Source organism: Eubalaena glacialis, chromosome X (assembly GCF_028564815.1).
Source record: "Eubalaena glacialis isolate mEubGla1 chromosome X, mEubGla1.1.hap2.+ XY, whole genome shotgun sequence".
Lineage (NCBI taxonomy): Eukaryota > Metazoa > Chordata > Mammalia > Artiodactyla > Balaenidae > Eubalaena > Eubalaena glacialis.
In genome coordinates this window covers 86,603,747-86,624,240 of record NC_083736.1, presented here as the reverse complement: position 1 = coordinate 86,624,240, position 20,494 = coordinate 86,603,747, and the positions used below count along the sequence as shown (strand labels likewise).

The window sequence follows — 20,494 nt, the reverse complement described above, 5'->3', positions numbered from 1 at the left end:
GGGACACGGGTTCGAGCCCTGGTCTGGGAAGATCCCACATGCCGCGGAGCAACTGGGCCCGTGAGCCACAATTACTGAGCCTGCGCGTCTGGAGCCTGTGCTCCGCAACGAGAGGCCACGATAATGAGAGGCCCGTGCACCGCGATGAAGAGTGGCCCCCACTTGCCTCAACTGGAGAAAGCCCCCGCACGGAAATGAAGACCCAACACAGCCATAAATAAATAAATAAACAAACAAACAAACAAACAAACCCAAAGTTTAAAAAAAAATTGGGAAATATGAGTTTCCACTTTTGCTGTCCTTTTTCAAGATTTTTTTTTTTGTTATAGTGGATCACTTGCATTTCCATATGAACTTAAGGATCAATTTGTTAATTTTTGAAAAATAGCAATTGGAATTTAGATAGAGATTACATTGACTCTGTAGATCAATTTGGGGAACATTACCAGCTTAATATTAAGTCTTCCAAACCAGGAACACAGATTATCTTTATATTAACTTAGGTTTTCTCTAATTCATTTCAATAATGTTTTGTAGTTTTCTTCTCCTTCTATGACTCCCATATCACATATTTTGGTTTTCTTAGTGAGGTCTCATAAGTCTCTTAAGCTTTCTTCACTCTTTTTCATTCTTTGTTTTCTTTTTGTTCCTATTATTGGATAATTTCCAATGACCTATCTTTGAGTTCACTGATCCTTTCTTTTGCTTGATCTAGTTTACTGTTGAGCCCCTCTAGTGAATTTGTCAGTTCAGTTATTGTATTCTTTAGCTCCAAGATTTCTGTTTATTACTTTTGAAATATTTTCTGTCACTTTGTTGAAATTCTCACTTTGTTCCTGCATGTTCTCCTGATTTTGTTGAGCATCTTTATGATGGTTATTTTGAATTCTATGTGAGGTAAATCATGTATCTCCATTTCATTAGGGTTGGGTTCTGGAGAATTATCTTGTCTGTTTGTTTAGAACGTATTTCCAGTAGCCCCTGTAGTGAGGGGCTACTACAAGTGCCTTCATACTAGTTCAAACTGCTGTATTTGTTCTTAGTGGTGCTTAGGTATCTAGAGTATGCTTGGTTTCATCAGCACTCTGAGACAGGTGAAACAGAACCAGTGCCTTTGGCAGCCCCCAGTAATTTGGAACATTGGACATGCAGTCCAACTCTTTCTCTCCCCAAGGAGAAGCTGGGAGCTAGGTGTTTCCTTTCAATCATATGGTACTGTGCCAAGGATAAGGATTATGGTAAGAGTATATTTTCCTACTGGCTTTGATGTGACTAGTTTCATGCTTGCCCAGGGTGTAGAAACTTCTCAACTAGATTCTGGACTTCTCACAAAAGGAATTTGTTCATGTATCGTTGTTGTTTCAGTGTGCCTATGAGGGAAAGTGGGGTCTAGGGTTTCTACCATTTTAACATCACCCCCCCATTTATTCTTTTTTAATGTAGACATTTACAGCTATACATTTCCCTGGAAGCATAGTTCTCTCTGATTCCCATTTGTTTTAGTATGTTATGATTTCATATTTATACTTCTCTAAGTTCTTTTTTTTCTAATTTTACATGTAATTTCTTTTACCCATTTGTTATTTAGGAATGTGTTGTTACATTTCCACATATTTATGAATTTCCAAAATTTCCTTCTGTTGTTGATTTCTAATTGCATTCTGTTCTGGTTGAAGAACATACTTCATGTGATTCCAATCTTTTAAAATTTATTGTGACTTTTTTTATGACCTGACATATGGTCTATCCATATGTTACATGGTAAACTGCTCCATGAACAATTAAGAATACTGTGTATTCTGCTGTTTGTGGGTAGAGAGTTCTATAGATGTCTGTTAGGGCTAGGTTGGTTGATTTATCGTGTTCAAATCTTATATTTCCTTGTTGATCTTCTGATTATTTTTTCTATCCATTATTGAAAGTACATTATTTATGTGTCCAACAATTATTGTTAAACTTCATTTATGTTAGTTTTTACTTCATGTATTTTGGGGCTCTATAGTTAGGTGCACACATGTTTAGAATTGTTATATTTTCTTGGCCTTTTTTTGATTATAAAATGTCCCTTTTGTTTCTAATAACAAATTTTTTCTTAAATTCTATTTTAAATTAATTTTTGTTGGAGTATAGTTGATTTACAATGTTGTGTTAATTTCTGCTGTACAGCAAAGTGAATCAGTTATACATATACATATATCCACTCTTTTTTAGATTCTTTTCCCTTATAGGTCATTACAGAGTATTGAGTAGAGTTCCCTGTGCTATACAGTAGGTCCTTATTAGTTATCTATTCTGTATATAGTAGTGTGTATATGTCAACCCCAATCTCCCAATTCATCCCACTCCCTCTTTCCCCCTTGATAACCATAAGTTTGTTTTCTACATCTGTGACTCTATTTCTGTTTTGCAAATAAGTTCATTTGTACCATTTTTTAAGATTCCACATATAAGTGATATCATATGATATTTGTCTTTGTCTGACTTACTTCACTCAGTATGACAATCTGTACGTCCATCCATGTCAGTGCAAATGGCATTATTTTGTTCTTTCTTTATGGCTGAGTAATATTCTATTGTATATATCTACCACATCTTGATATTTGTATAGCCACTCCACCTCTATTTCGGGTACTATTATCAAAACATATATTTTTCTATCCATTGTTAACAGGGTGCAGAGGTGGTATGACTGCTTGGATCATGGGAACACTGGTGGTACCAAATGTGCAGGGAAGCTGGTGGCCACGGGCACAAGAAATATGGCCCTAGTGAGGGCCTTTTCTGGCGCCCGGCGTAAGGCACATGAGGGCCAGCCCTGGCTGGGGTTTTTCTGGCACCCGACAGCAGGCACGCGAGGGCCAGCCCTGAGGGGCCTTCTTTTATTGTCGTTGGTAGGTAAGAGAGAGGTTACAATAGTGGCTCCTCCCCCTGCATGTGACTCAGCAGCAGCACCCTCCTTCCATCGCAGTCCAGTCTTCCTCCACAGGCACTCCCTGCTGCCGATTTCCTCCCGCCCATCCCCCCAGCCTATCTCCCCACAGCCAACAGCAGCCCCCACTCTGGACCTGTTCTCCAATCCCCACGCACTAGCTCCCAGCCCCCTTGCACATCTGTGAACACACGTCCCAGTCCAGGGCACGTAGGGCTGTGGTACAGACCATCTGTGTATTTCTCACTCTGTCCCATCTGCCACAGATCAGCCGTTTCACCCTCTTCCAACGGCCTCAAATGCTTCCCTTCTGTCCCAATCGATTTCCCTGTCGGAGAGGGGTTTCCCCGAATTTGGGAATCTCTCCTCTGCTTCAGCTCCCCCACCCCGGGGTGCAGGTCCCATCCCTCTTCTTCTCCTCCTCCTTCTCCCTTCTTTTTTTTCCCGTCCTACCCAGTTATGCAGGGATCTTTATAGTCCTTTCTGGTGTCCAATCTTTTGCTAGTTTTCAGCCGGTGTTCTGTGAGAATTGTTGCATCTATAGATGTATTCCTGATGCATCCATGGAGAGATGAACTGCACGTCCACCTACTCCGCTATCTTGAATCCTCTCTCTTTCCATCTTGATTTAATTCACTAATACTGTGTATTAAGTCTTCCAGGTATTCATATTTAATTTCATCTTTTTTGTTAAATATTTTCCATTAGAAAGCTAAACAAATAGATTATTTCATTAGTAGTGGACTTTTACATTTTTGTAATAGAGTCGCTGCCATTTATTATATACTAGTGTTTGAAATGAATGTAGGTAGTAGTTTCTCAGACTTAATTTTAGAATTTCAATTTACAGTTGTTTATAATGCAGGAGTTATGCATTAAAAATAGTGACTGTATAAACAACTTTTTTATATTTATTATTTTACTCTCTAGATCAATAATTCCTTCCAGATTTCAAATAAAGTGAAATATAAAAAGATTTGAGATTAACATCTATACCTTTAATTTCTTTGGATGAATTTTGCTATTCTACTATCATTCTCATATTCTGAAGATGATAGTCTGGATGATATTAAGTTTTTAGGGCCAAAATAAAGTGGTCCAAAAGTTTTGTGTAGATTTTTTTTTTATAATTAACAATGCAGCTTGCTTGGCACAAGAAAAAAACAAAGCAAGTAACTGTATTTCTCTTGCTCTCAAAATAAATGTTTTTATTTTCCTATTTGTTTATTTTGCTCTTCTTTCCACTTTTCTTAATATTATGGATTTATACCCAAGAAACTACACATTTTGAAGAAGTTTCAGTTTATAATTTTATTAATTAATATTTTACCCAGTGAGTTTAATTAGAAAATATTACATGTGATTTAAGTAGAAAAACAGTAGTACAGTTGTAAAGTATGTTTTTTTGAGAAGTTGAGATCATATGTTTAATTTACAGAAGATTGGAGCTGGTAATATAGAATGGATTTGCCACAAATAGAATTAATTTTGTAGTGAGAATGGAATAATCTGGTTGTGCAGTCATGAATCTCTTTTTAGACAAAGATACATTTGAGAAGCAGATGGTTTTATTTGTGTATATATGGACAAATTTGTATTCTCAATAGGATATAAATTTCATTCTTTTTATTTTTTAAGAAGTTCTAACATAACATTAGTATAGACAAAAACAATATTTCCCAGTCATTGGTTATATAAGGGTTATCTTCATTCATATTTTCCATTTCCTTCTCTATATTTAGTATTATTTATCCATTAAAAATTGACTCAATTTTAAAGCCATGTATTTTGGCTATTTATATTCTTTCTAGTATATTTAATTTTTTAAAAATATATGTTTATTACAAAAATGTTTGCCTACGTACGTCCTACAATACTCTCACGTACTACCAGTGTTAAAGGACCACTTAGTCCTTTAAATGGAGACACCGTTAGCAGTCAACTACTCTCCCTCCATCTTGGTTAAGTTCACAAGCCCTGTGCTATCTGTTGAGAAACATCAAGTAAAATACTCTGTAGAGGGAACTAGGGTGTAATCATTTTAAAACCTTAGAGCTGGAAAGGTTTTTTGAGATCAATGAGACCAGTGATTTTTTTAAAGTTTGTTTGTTAAAGTTGTAAAGCTTGTTCATCAAATCAAATCTTCCACAAACCTCAGTATATAAAGGCAATAACACCTGAGTTGTTTGAGCTGAAACTGGTTATTTATTGAGTAGCTACAATGTGTCAGGTACTATGATCAACATTTTACAAATGCCATACCATTTAATCGTACAAGGTCCCAATGAGGCAGGCACTATTATTTGAGGAAACCGAAGTTTTGAGTGAGTACTGTGCCTCAGTTCAATGCCGGTCATTTTCTTATTTGCTCCACTGTGTTGCATTTTATTACACACTGATCTTAGTACCTAAGAGAGTGCATAAACGACTTTACTATCTGAATCACAACCAAAGGAAAGCTAAGAAAATATTCTTCCATGATTTGCAGGAAGATGAGCCCACTTGGACCTGAATATTTTCCACTTAGGAGAGCCTAGAATTGATAAGGGAAATCAGTCTAGGCAAAACCTTGGAGCCAGCTGGCAATACTACTGCTTATGAAACTAAAGCCATAGTTGCTGGTTTCCATGTATGAATGCACCCAGCTGGCCTTTCCTGCAGGGCGTAACTTCTTTGAGTCGTGAATGCCTTAAGGAGACCAACAATGTCAGTTCTGATATACCCATGTAACAGGTCAGGTAGAGAATTGGACTGAGCATTTGTCAATGTTGATTTTCTGTCCTGCCACCTTTTGTCTCTTGAGATTTCAGAATAATATCACCATTTGAATAGTTTGAGGAAAAACCTTTCACAACTTGATCTTTGTTCCCCTTCAGTATGACACAAAGTGGTGTTGAGAAAAAAGAAGCCACAGAATACATTCATTCAAAAGGATACCCCTTTCTACATACAGCAAGGAGTATAGTCAAGCACAGTCACACATGCAAGATGATGTGAAGAGTAGTCTAGGAGCCTCTCAGCCCTAAATGAATGTCCCCATCCAAATGCCATTATGACTTAAATTCCACCATTAGAGATTTATTCCTTTGAAAATTTTCATTTTATATTTCTTTGAATATGTCAGTGAATCTGATAATAATTAATGAAATGATTTATTAACTTTTCTCCTTATATTTCTACAGGTTAAAAGAGGCAAACTCTATATAGAAAGGGAAGGCTAGGTATACCAAAGACAAACTGCTTTTATTAAAATTTTAGGTATAGCTGATTCTGTATCTTAAACTATTTGATTCATTTCTCCCATGTTCATAACAATTTTTTCTACTCTATCCATCTTTTTTTTGCCCAACTAAAGTTGAGGTGACTAGATCTTCCTTTCCAGCTCTTAAAAGAATTTAGAAAATCAAGATGAACACAATATTAGAACTATTCTAATTTGCTAAGTTCAGCTGTTTTCTTGACAAAATATTTTACTCTTTCAAAAAGCATCAAGTGAACCAGTATTTACATAAAACAAAACAACTAAAAAAATTGAAATACAACCAAATCAAATTTTCATTAAATAGAACCAACTCACACACTAGTATATTTTCCTAAATTCAGAGCACTTATGAAATTTAATATCCTGAGCATAAACAGTTCAGTGATTAAAAATACTTCTCAGTTGTCTTTTCCCTCTCCATCCAATTTAATGATTAAAATTTTCTTAAGGCTGCTTTTAATGGTCAATTTCAGAATAATTGTTTGGATCCATTATGTCAGTGATACAATTTGATTATGAAAAAAACCACAAACTTTTGAAAAATTACGTATACAAGGGCCAAAGTTTAAGATCTTTAACTAGTGTAGTTTTAAAGGATTATTCTCTGATTAAAGTATATTCTTAGAAAAAAAGATGATTTAAAAATTTAACTTCTTTTATGAAGAGGAAAACAAATTTTTTCATGCATGGAGATTTTTGTGCATGATTCAGCTCATTCAAAATTTATTTACTTGCCATACAATGATAAAATAAGCAAAAATTTGGACAAAAATAATAGTCATACATTCAAGGTTTAGTGGAATGTCTGAATTTATCAGTCTTCTCAGTGACCTAGGATCAACATCTATAAAGGTATTTTTAATTCCATTAAGTGATTGGTAATAAATAATATTTCTGTTAATGTGGAAAATGGAAATTCTACATAGACAGGCTTTCTATGTTCTATCACTTGACCTGGTTTAATTGTTTTAGATATATTAGCGCATTACCCATCCCACCTTTATTAGCATATCTTTGTAACTACTATGAAAAGTTATTTAAAAATGATCAAAGTTGAACAGTAGTTTTTCCTGCAGCTTGAAAGTTTTATTTAACAAAGGGTTATTTAACAAAGGGGGATTATGTAGATTTCAAGTGATTATCAAAATATGAGTCAGCTTCATTTTACCTTCAAGAAGAAAACCAAAAAATAATAAAGGAATAAGAGAATCAGAGAATTGATCAATATAACAACTGTTGTGATAAAAAAAATTAGAGACAGAAAAGTGGGTCAAAGTTTTCAGATATTATTTATAGATTTCTAAAAACAGCAGGAAGTAGTACTTAAAACCAACAGAAACTCAAATAGCGCTCTCTTTTAGCTCACCATAAAAACAGTATTACAAATAATCTCTTATAAATAAGATACATAGCTAAAATAATATTACTCAAAACTATAATTTTCCTATAAATAGCCCTATAAACCATACTTAGGATATTATGCCATTTAATCACTTACACTCAGGAGGAAGCTAATATAATCACCTAGGACGCCCCCCACAAAAAAAAATCTTAGCTGACAATTTCTTTGTCTTCAGTGTTATATAGTGAATTGTATATCTAAATGGCAATACTGACCTTAAACCACTGGTTACAAAATTCAGAGTAACCTTTGACATAGGCGTGAGTTTTTCACTGATGCTCAAAGGGAAAAAAATGCCAGAGAAACATTTTAAAATGTAAATGTGCTAATTTAGCTGTTTATGAATGGCAAAACTATATGTTTCTAATAATTACCATGGAAAACAAATGTATATAATTTATTAGAGCATAACATAATGTTAAAGTTTAATGAGATTTATTATTTTTGAAAATATGTAAAATTAAAGAGAATAAAAAGTTAAACCTAATGCTATTTACCAATACATACCAGATGCCACCTCTTAACCCTGAAGTGGTTTGGTGATTTGTAGATCAGTTGTCTAAAAATAGACTGGCTCTCTGGATAACTGACATTTTGGAGATTCATTTTAGTTTTTGATCTTCTGTGATTAAGATGGTGAGAAATATCTGATTTCATCCTAATAATGTTGAGTCAGGGTGCCACACTGGCAAGCCAATGGATTACAGAGGATAGAGACCTCATAGGAAAAAAATGCGGGTTTGAAATGAAAGTTCAAAGTGATGCAGAAGTTTCACTTTTTAATATTCACCTTAAGTGAGGATCTCAGCTACCTTGGAAAAATAGGACTTATAGACAATACCGGAGTATTGTCTAGTATACTAGGAATTTTTACCATGTATAGTTCCTTTTGTCATCTCTACAAGATTTATAGAACTCTTTAAAAGTGCTTACAGTGAAACATAAGAGTTTTAAAACAAAACTTGTTTTATGGTGGTCAGTTTTCATTAATGTTCAATGTGTGTTTTCTGTTTGTTGCAGTGTTTTATGTAAGTGCAATAAATCAAGCTTATTTTGTTTTTCAAATCTAGTATATTTTTTCCAATTCTCTAAAGAGAGCTGTATTGACTCACTATGTTGGTGGAATTGGCAATATTTCCTTGCAACTGTATTAATTTTTGCTTCATAAAATGTGAGGCTCTGCTATTAGGTAGCAGAAGGGTAGCACAATGTGCCACCCTAAAATATGCCACTTTGGCATGTGGAGCTGAAGACAGTCAAGACCCAGTAGACTCAAGAAGAGCTTTTTACCTCCCATTTAACATCCAGGAACCTATTAGTGTATAGGGAAAATTAAAAATACTTATTCTTTTCTTAATTTACGTACTATTGTTTTTCAGTATTTTAGTTTTCCTTTGCCCCAGTGACTTATTGGAGGTGTCCCTTAATTCCAACAACAAAAACTACATTTTACTCAGAATCTAGAAATTTTGTGGCAGAGTAGCTTGTCCTGGGCCATACTATACAAAAAAAGGTATTGAGAAAACAGGAATTAGGAGTTAGTAATTCAAGTCATCTTATTGACAAATACATTTTTAAATAAATAAGTTCAAAATAGTTTTCTTGAAAATAAATGACCTTTGTATTCAAAGTAAATGCAAATCAGAAAACATAGGAAAAAAAGTCATATGACCTTATTGATTTCTCTATTTAGTTTTCCTTTAAAATAAGTGTAATAGATCTAGTAAGTTATGGACTGATATCCACAGTAATTGCTAGAAATCAATTAATAGAGACTTACTTGACATTTGGATGTGAGGAGAGATTTTTTTCCTAAATGTGGCTTTTACATATTTTGGCATTTGACGTATGATTCATATCTCACTTATGCAAACGTTAAATCTATCATTAGGGATGAATAAGTTATATGACATTAAATAAGGATTGCCTTCTAATTTCTATACCTATTCCTAAATTCCTTCACCTGACAATTCTTTGCTCAAGTAAATTGATATGTAAGGAAAATAATTAAGAGGTTTTCATTTTACTTAAGTTTTAAAAAATGATTTCTTCAGTCTTCTTCAGTATTGTGTCACTATGTCACAATTTAAGGATACTAAGTTGTTATAGTATATTAGTATACTAATATTGAAATTAATTGCATTTTAACACAAGTAACATTCATGTTCTTTATGTCTAATTTCTTAGCTTTAAAATAAATTGGTTTACTGAGTAATGATTGACCTCAACATATTGATTTTTGCCATATCCCCAATTTTGTTTTTTAAAAGTCAAATCCTTCTTTGGTGAGATTTAATTGCTTTATATTTAGGTTGTAGGTGGGAAAACAATATAGTCGATATGCACAAAGGGATATTGCTTCCTTGAATATTCATTCATACTTATGAATGTGCAGAGGGGGATGACATTCCATCGAAATAGGTAATCATGAGTATCATTAGGTAAGAAGACAAGAAGATATTCACTGACCTGTCTTCTCTTTAAGTCCAGGAATAAGAAAAACCAAGGCCTTTGGGAAATATCTAAGATTAGGTTTATATCCTAAAAGCAATAAGGAGCTATTGATGGGTTTTAAGCATATGGCTGATGTGGTAATATTTATGTTTTAGAATATTATTGGCTTAGACTTCTGGTTTCTGGTCCAGCATGTAAGGGGTTTGGATGTCAGTTCTCTCATTCACACAGCAAGAAAAAAGCTGAACACACTGAAAATCAGCAACTCTTCTTAGATCCATCAGAAAGCTGAGGTCTCAGGGCAAATGCAGCCCCCAAAATTGAAGAAATAGTGGAAAAAGAGAATCACAATTTATCAGAGTAGAAGCTCAGAAGCAGAAAACTCCATGGGAACTGGTGCCAGGGTAGGAAAACCTAATCTGTAACTGATGAATTGCTGGAGGCTCAATATGGACTACTTTGAAAGTTAAAAACTGCAGGGGAGTGCAGTCTTAGGGGAGCCCCCATACTTTTCATGACTTTTTGAACATCAGAGAAAAATCCCTTTGTGTCTCCAGCAGGGAGAGGGGAAATACAGCCATTTTAAGATATGCCCAGAGTGTTCAGTTCTTCTTAATAAGGCCCACCCTCAATAGAAACCTAGGTCAGAGCCTAACCTACCTGAGTTTTACCAGGGCCTTAACAATCTGGGGGAAGGGAAATACCCAACTCCAGTGCCTTCTAGCCTTCCTGTCACTCCTAAGGGGGCAGGGGCAAACAAAACTGAGATATACGTGGAAAGTCATAGGCTAGGGCCAAAGACTCATTAGAAGACTGAGACCTAATCATAGGAATATAGAACACCTCACCACCCCCACACCTCATCAGCACATCAATAGGTATCCTATATAATAACAGAAGAATACAACTGAAAAAAAAAATGGTGCATCTCAGACAATATTTAAGAAGTCTCTAGGGAAACCCCAGGACAACAGGAAAGACAAAAACAAGGACACCAGTGGAAATTTTAGTCTCTGATACCTATTGAAATCCTTGGTGTATATACAAAGGTCTTGAAGAGATATTTGTACACCTATGTTGATAGCAGTATTATTCATAATAAGGAAAAGGTGGAAGCAACCTAAGGGTCCATTGTTGGATGAATGGATAAACAGAATATGATATATACATACAATAGAATATTATTCAGCCTTAAAAATGAAGGAAATTCTGATACATGTTACATCATGGACAAACCTTGAGGACATTATACTAAGTGAACTAGGCCAGCCACAGAAAGACAAATACTGTATGATTTCACTTATATCCACGTATATGAAATATCTAGAGTAGTCAAATTCACAGAAACATAAAGTAGAAAGGTGGTTGCCAGGGTCTGGGGACAGGGGGGAATGAGGAATTGTATTTTAATGGGTATAGAGTTTCAGTTTTGCAAGATGAAAAGTTCTGGAGAGTGATTGCACAACAATGTGAATATAGTTAACACTACTGAATTAAACACTTAAAATCATTAAATTCATTAATTTTATGTTACACATACTTTATCACAATTAAAAAGTCATTTTAATTGACATGAATGTCTATGTAGAAAACTGCAAAGAATTGACCCAAAATAATTTCACTGAACTTATAAATGACTAGCAAATTTGAAGGATACAAGATTAATATATAAAAGTCAATTGCTTTCTTATATACCAACAGTTAGCAATTTGAATTAGAAATTAAAAGCATAGTACTATTTATCTTTGACCCCCCCAAAATGAAATCCTTAGTTATAAATCTAACAAAATATGTACAATGAGGAAAACTACAAAACTCTGATGAAAGAAATCAGATGATTCTAAATGAATGAGAGATATTCCATATGCATAGATAGGAAGAGTCCATGTTAACAAGATCTCTGTTCTTCTCACCTTGATTTATAGATTTAATGCAGTCTCAATCCAAATCCCAGCCAGCCATTTTGTGTATTTTGACAAACTGATCCTAAAGTTTATATGGAAAGCAAAAAACCTAGAATAACCAACACAATATTTAAGAAGAACAAAGTTGGAGTACTGACACTAATCGACTTCAAGGCTTATCATAATGCTACAATAATGAAAATGTTTGAAACTGGTGAAAGAATAGACAAATGGATCAATGGAATGGAATAGAGAGCCCAGAAATAGAACCACATAAATATAGTCAGCTGATCTTTGACAAAGAAGAAAAGACAATTTAATGGAGAAAGTATAGTCTTTTCAATAAATTGTGATGGAACAACTGGACATCCACATGGAAAGGAAGGAAGGAAGGAAGACAGAAAGTAGGTTAATTAATTAATTTAGACAGACTTTACACCATTCACAAAAATTAATTCAAAATGAATCTGAAAACTAAATGTAAAATGCAAAGGTATAAACCTCCTGGAAGATAACATAGGAGAAACTCTAGGTGACCTAGGGTTTAGTGATGACTTCTTAGATACAACACCAAAAACATGGTCCATAACAAAATTTGATAATTTTTTGAGTATAGTTGATTTACAATATTAGTTTCAGGTGTAAGACATAGCAATTAAATTAACAGATTATAGTCCATTTAAAGTTATTATGATCAGTTGCATCCTGGCAACAGCTGCAGCGGCTCTTGTCTTTTCTGGCTCTCTTTGCTCTCTCCTTTTTGCTTCTGGAAACATGGCCTCTCCTGTCTCTGAAGGGGTCATCAAAATGTTCAATGACATGAAGATGTGTAAGTTGTCAACACCAGAGGAGGTGAAGAAGGACAAGAAGGTGGTGCTCTTCTGCCTGAGCGAGGGCAAGAAGAACGTCATCCTGGAGGAGGGCAAGGAGATCCTGGTAGGTGACGTGGGCCAGACTGTAGACGACCCCTACGCCACCTTTGTCAAGATGCTGCCAGACAAAGGCTGCCACTACGTCCTCTATAAGGCAATCTATGAGACCAAGGAGAGCAAGAAGGAGGACCTGGTGTTCATCTTCTGGACCCCTGAGTGTGCACCCCTTAAGAGCAAAATGATCTATGGCAGCTCCAAGGACGCCATTAAGAAGAAGCTGACGGAGGTCAAGATGAATTACAAGCAAACTTGTAAGGAGGTCAAGGACCCCTGCACCCTGACAGAGAAGCTGGGGAGCAACGCCATCATCTCCCTGGAGGGCAAGCCTTTGTGAGCTCCCTCCAGCCCCCTGCCTGGAGAATCTGGCAGCCCCAGACCTGCCTACGGGGGTTGCAGGCTGTCCCCTTCCTGCCAGACCTGAGGGACTGGGGGGATCCCAGCAGGAGGAGGGCAGTCCCTTCACCCCAGTTGCCAAACAGCCCCCCCACCCCCTGGATCTTCCTCCTTTTCCCTCCATCCCTGACAGTTCTGGCCTTCCCAAACAGCTTTTGATCTTCTGATTCCTCTTGGGTTGAAACAGATCAAGTTTTCCCCAGGAACCCCTGTTTGGGGAGGGCTGTATTTTTTTTTTGACAACACCCCAATTTCCCACCTGTTCCTCCCCTTTCCCATGCTGCCAACGTCTAACCACAATAGTGACTCTGTGCTTGTCTGTTTAGTTCTGTGTATAAATGGAATGTTGTGGAGATGACCCCTCCCTGCGCCGCCTGGTTCCCCTCCCCTTTTTCCCCTGGTCACAACCACTCATGGAAGCAGGACCAGTAAGGGACCTTCAATTAAAAACACACACATACACACACAACAATAAAAATAAATAAATAAATAAAATTATTATGAAATATTGACTATATTCCCTGTGATATACAATATATACTTGTAGCTTACTTATTTTATACATAGTAGTTTGTACATCTTGCCCCTCCCTCCTTCCCTCTCCCCCTGGTAGCCACTAGTTTGTTCTCTATATCTGTGAGTCTGTTTCTGTTTTGTTATATTCATTTGTTTTATTTTTTAGACTCCATATATAAGTGATAACATAGAGTATTTCTCTTTCTCTGTCTGACTTATTTCACTAAGCATAATACCCTCTAGGTCCATCCATGTTGTTGTAAATGCCAAAATTTTATTATTTTTATGGCTGAGTAATATTTCATTGTATATATATACCACATGTTCTTTATCCATTCATCTGTTGATGGACACTTAGGTTGCTTCCACATCTTGGCTATTGTAAATAATGTTGCTATGAACATTGGGGTGCATATATCTTTTCAAATTAGTGTTTTCGTTTTCTTTGGATATATACCCAGAAGTGGAATTAGAGGATCATATGGTAGATCTATTTTTGACTTTTTGAGGAACCTCCATACTGATTTTCAAAATGGCTTCACCAGTTTACATTCCCACCAACAGTGTACAAGCATTCCCTTTTCTCCATATCCTCGCCAATGTTTGTTATTTGTGTTCTTTTTGATGATAACCATTCTGACAAGTGTGAGCTGATATCTCGTGGGTTTCATTTGCATTTCTCTGATGATTAGCTATGTTGCACAGCTTTTCATGTGCCTATTAGCCATCTCTACAGCTTCTTTGGGAAACTGTTGATTCAGGTCTTCTGCCCATTTTTTAATTGAGTTTTTTGTTATATTGAGCTGTATGAGCTGTTTATACATTTTGAATATTAACTCCTTATCAGACATGTCATTTGAAAATCTCTGTTCCCATTTAATAGAGTGTCTTTTTCTTTTCTTAATGGTTTCCTTCCCTGTGCAAAAGCTTTTAAGTTTGATATTGTCCCATTTGTTTACTTTTGCTTTTGTTTCCCTTGCCTGAGGATACAGATCCAAAAAATATTGCTAAGACATATGTCAAAGAGTGTACTGCCTATGTTTTCTTCTAGGAGTTTTATGGTTTCAGGTCTTAAATTTAGGTGTTTAATACATTTTAAGTTTATTTTTGTATATGGTGTGAAAAAAAAATGTAATTTCATTCTTTTACATGTAGCTGCCCAGTTTTTCCAGCACCGCTTATTGAAGAGAGTGTCTTTTCACCATTATATAATCTTGCCTCCTTTGTCATAGATTAAATTGACCATAAGTGTGTGGGTTTATTTCTGGGCTCTCTATTTTGTTCCATTGATGTATGTATCTGTTTTTGTGCCAGTACCATACTGTTTTCATTAACATACCTTTCTAGTATAGTCTAAAGTCAGTGAGTGTGATACCTCCAATTTTGTTTTTCTTTTTCAAGATTGCTTTGGCTATTCGGGGTCTTTTGTGTTTCCATACAAATTAAAAATTTTTTTTGTTGTAGTTCTATGAAAAATGCCATTGGTATTTTGATAGAGATTTCATTGAATCTGTAGATTGCTTTGTGTAGTATGGTCACTTTAACAATATTAATTCTTCCAATCCAAAAACATAATATACTTTTCCATCTGATTGTGTTGTCATTAATTTTATTCATCCATGTCTTATAGTTTTTCAAGTACAGACTTTTACCTCCTTAGGTAGATTTAGTCCTAGGTATTTTATTCTTTTTGTTGTGATGGTAAATGGGATTGTTTCCTTAATTTCACTTTCTGATAGTTCATTGTTAGTGTATAGAATAGAAAGACACTTATTTTTATTAAATTTGTATCCTGCAGCTTTACCGAATTCATTGATGGGCTCTAGTAGTTTTTTTGTGGTATCTTTAGGATTTTCTTTGTGTAGTATCATGTCATCTGCAAGCAGTGAAAATTTTACTTCTTTCTTTCCAGTTTGGAATCATTTTATTTTTCTCTTGTCTGATTGCTGTGGATAGGACTTCCAATACTATGTAGAATAAAAGTGGCAAGAATGGGCATCCTTGTCTTGTTCCTAATCTTAGAGGAAATGCTTTGAGCTTTTCAATGTTGAGTATGATGTTAGTTGTGGGCTTATCATAAATGGCCTTTATAATGTTGGGGTATATTCCCTCTATACCCACGTTGTTGAGAGTTTTTCTCATAAATGGATGTTGAATTTTGTCAAAAGGTTTTTCTGCATCTATTGGGATGATCACATGATTTTTTTTTTCAATTCATTAATGGGGTGTATCACATTGATTGATTTGCAGATATAAAACCATACATGCATACCTGAGATAAATCCTACTTGATCATGGTATATGATCCTTTTAATGTATTGTTGAATTCAATTTGCTTATATTTTGGTGAGGATTTTTACATCTATGCTCATCAGTGATATTGGCCTGAATTTTTCTTTTTTAGTTATATCTTTGTTCTGGGTATCAAGGTGTTGCTGTGCTTGTAGAATGAGTTTGTACGTGTTCCTTCTTCTGCAATTTTTTGGAATAATTTTAGAAGAATAGGTGTTAACTTTGTTTGGTAGAATTCATCTCTGTATGAATCAGGTCCTTCGCTTTTGTTTGTTGGGAGTTTTTTTTTGTTTGTTTTGTTTTGCTTTGTTTTTATGGATTCAATTTCATTACTGGTCATTGGCCTGTTCATGTTTTCTATTTCTTTCTGGTTCAGTCTTGGGAGATTGTACACTCATAGCAATTTGTCCATTTCTTCCAGGTTGTCCATTTTATTGGCATATAGTTGTTCACAGTAATCTCTTATGATCTTTTGTATCTCTGTGTTGTAAACTGTAACTTCTTTTTCATTCCTGGTATTATTGATTTGAGACCTCTCTCTTTTTCTTCTTGGTGAGTCTAGTTAAAGTTGTATCAATTGTGTTTATCTTTTCAAACAACCAATTCTTATTTTCATTTGTCTTTTCCCTTGTTTTTTTAAGTTTCTATTTCATTTATTTCTACTCTGATCTTTATGATTTTTTTACTTCTATTAACTTTGGATTTTGTTTGTTCTAATTTTTCTAGTTCATTTAGGTGTAAGGTTAGGTTGTTTATTTGCGATTTTTTTTGTTTCCTGAAGTAAGCTTGTATTACTATAAACTTCCCTCTTAGAACTGCTTTTCCTGCATCTCATAGAATTTGGTCATTGGGTCTATGTTTTCATTTGTCTCCAGGTATTTTCTCATTTCCTATTTGATTTCTTCAAAGATCCATTGGTTGTTTAGTGGCATATTATTTAGCTTCTATGTGTTTGTGGTTTTTTTTTTTTAATTGGGGTATACTTGTTTTACAATGTTGTGTTACTTTCTACTGTACAGCAAAGTAGAGTTCCCTGTGTTATACAGCAGGTTTATATACAAAATAGATAGCTAATGTGTTTGTGTTTTATTTCTGGTCTCATAGAATTGTGTTTGGAAAAGATGCTTGATATGTTTTCAATTTTCTTAAATTTACAGAGACTTGTTTTGTGCCCTAGCATGTGATCTATACTGGAGAATGTTCCATGTGCACTTGAAAAGAATGTGTATTCTGCTGCTTTTGGATGGAATGTTTTATATATATATATACAGTAAGTCCCCTACTTACGAACCTTTAAGTTGCGAACTTTCAAAGATGTGAACGTGCATTCATATGTCCAATCACGTAAGTTAGTTCATGTGTCTGGTGTACATTGTCACATGCTTGCATCCTCTACAAGTGGTTATGGTTTTGTGTACTTTACTGTAGAGTACAGTAGTACAGTATCTTTATTTCAAGCCCAGGATGTCCAGAAGCAAGTGTAAAAGCAGCAGTGATGTAGTTGGTACTGCTAAGAAGCGCCAGGAATTGGAGGCCCAGAGGAAGGACGAAGAGAGACAAGAGGAAGAAGAAGTAACTGAAGAACAAAAAAGTTTCATGATGGAAGAAATGGCAAGGGGATTTTCTTTATTTGAGGAGGCACTGTTAGTTTTTGAGGCACAGGACACAAGTGTAGAACAGTACACGAATGTTGCAGCAGCCATTCAGAATGCAATCCAGTTCTACCGTGTCATCTATGACAAGAAAAAAAGAGCTACTACCCAGATATCACTGGATTGTTTTCTCAAGAGGATAGATAGAATTGAATCCAGCAAGGAACCAGAACCTGCGTCATCAACGTCAGGCGTGAGTGAAATTGCAGCTTGCCCTCTGTCTCCTATTGCTGATGATCCTTCAGCTCTACCATCTCCCACCTCCTCTCCCTCCTCCAGTCAGTAACTCTTCTTGCCTGTTCACTCAATGCCAACCCCTGTATGCCAGCTGTTATACTGTACTACTGTACTTTTCAAGGTACTGCACTGTAAGATTAAAAATGTTTATTTTTGTATTTTTTTTTATGTATTATTTACATGAAAAGTATTATAAACTTTTTATATACAGTACTATATAGCCGATTGTGTTAGTTGGGTACCTAGGCTAACTTTGTTGGACTTACAAACAAATTGGACTTACAAACGCACTCTCTGAATGGAACTCACTTGAATGTAGGGGACTTACTGTATATAAAGTCTATTTGATCTAATGTGTCATTTAAGAGCAGTGTTTCCTTATTGAATTTCTGTCTAAATGATCTGTTCATTGATGTATTGGGGTGTTAAAGTCCCCTACTATTATTGTGTTCTGTCAATTTCTCCCTTTATATCTGTTAATATTGGCTTTATGTATTTAGGTGTGTCTATGTTCAGTGCATATATATTTACAATTGTTATATCTTCTTGGATTGATCCCTTGATCATTATGGAATGTCTTTCTTTGTCTCTTGTAAGAGTCTTTGTTTTAAAGTCTATTTTGTTTGTTGTAAGAATTGCTGCCCTGGCTTTCTTTTGATTTCCATTTGCATGGAATACCTTTTTCCATCCCCTCACTTTCAGTCTGCATGTGTCTTTAGATCTGAAGTGAGTCTCTTGTAGGCAGCATATATATGGGTCTTGTTTTTGTATCCATTCAGCCAGTCTATGTCTTTTGATTGGAGCATTTAGTCTATTTACATTTAAAGTAATTATTGATAGACATGTATCAATACTTATTGCCATTTTGTTAATTGTTTAGGGGTTGTTTTTCTACTTTGTTTTTCTTCTTTTGTTCTCTTCCCTTGAGATTTTATGACTATCTTTAGTCATATATTTAGATTACCTTTAGTGATATGTTTGGATTCCTTTCTCTTTTTGTGTTTGTGTATCTATTATAGATTTTGGTGTGGTTACTGTGAGTTTTACATATATAAGTGTGTGAGTGTGTGTGTGTATATAATTATTTTAAGTTGCTGATCTCTTAATTTCAAATGCATTTCAACAAGCCTGCATTTTTCCTCCCCTCCCCCCCAAGTTTACTGTTTTTGTCATCACATTTTACATCATTTTCTTTTCTGTATCCCTTAACTACTTTTTGCAGATATAGATGATTTTTACTACTTTTTTCTTTTAACCTTTCTACTAGCTTTGCACATGGTCGATTTACTTCCTTTACTGTATATTTGCCTTTACCAATGAGCTTTTTCCTTTCATACTTTTCATGTTTCTAGTTGTGGCCTTTTCTTTTTTGCTTAGAGAAGTCCCTTTAACATTTCTTGTAAAGCTGGTTTGGTGTTGCTGAATTCTTTTAGCTTTTGCTTGTCTGTAAAACTTTTGATCTCTTCATTAAATCTGAATGAAAGCCTTGCTGATAGATTATTCTTGTAGGTTTTTCCCTTTCATCACTTTAAATATATCGTGCCACTCCCTTCTGGCCTGCAGGGTTTCTGCTCAAAAGTCAGCTGACAGCCTTATGGGAGTTCTTTGTATGTAACTTGTTGCTCTTCCCTTGCTGTTTTAATATTCTCTCTTTATCATTTGCCACTTTAATTACAATGTCTTGATGTGGTCATCTTTAGGATGATCCTTTTTGTCCTTCCTGGATTGAGATGTCTGTTTCCTTTCCCAGAAAGGGGACTTTTCAGCTATTATGTCTTCAAATATGTTTTCTGCCCTTTTCTTTCTCTCTTCTCCTTCTGGGACCCCTACAATGTGAATATTAGTGTGCTTGATGTTGTCTCAGAGGTCTATTAAACTGTCCTCTTTTCTTTTTATTCTTTTTTATTTTTTCTGTTCAGCTTTAGTGATTTCCACTACTCTGTCTTCCAGCTCTCTGATCCATTCCTCTGCATCATTTAATCTACTGTTGATTCTTTCTAGTGTATATTTCGTTTCAGTTATTGTATTCTTTAGCTTTGTTTGGTTCTTCTTTATATCTTCTAACTCTTTTAAAAATTTCTCTCTGTGTTCATGCATTCTCCTGAGTTCTTTGATCATCTTTACAATCATTACCTTGAACACCTATTGGATAGATTGACCTTTTCCACTTCACTTAGTTCTTCTGAAGTTTTATTTTGTTTCTTCATTTGTAACATGTTCCTCTATTTCCTCATTTTGTCTGATTTGCTGTTTTTATTTCTATGTATTTAGTAGGTTGGTTATTTTTCCTGACCTTGGAGAAGTAGCTTTTTGTAGGAGATGTCCTATGCATCCTAACAGCACATTCTCCTCTGGTCACCAGAGTGATATGCTCTAGTTGTGCATTCTGTGTGGGCTGTGTGGGTCCTTCAGTTGTGGTGGACTGATTATGTGTGCAATCTGGTAGGTGTGGCTGGCCCCTGGACCAGTTGGTTGCCAGGCTCTGCTTTGTGTAGAGGCTGCTGGCTGCTCATTGGTGGGC

General features: G+C 35.3%; 1 protein-coding gene across 1 annotated transcript; it reads left to right on the top strand.

Moving 5' to 3' along the window:
* Window positions 1–12,725: 12,725 nt before the first annotated feature.
* On the top strand, window positions 12,726–13,217 carry LOC133082392 (cofilin-1-like). The gene has a single exon (XM_061178977.1). The coding sequence runs from the start codon at window positions 12,726–12,728 to the stop codon at window positions 13,215–13,217; it is 492 nt and encodes a 163-aa protein (XP_061034960.1).
* Window positions 13,218–20,494: the final 7,277 nt, after the last annotated feature.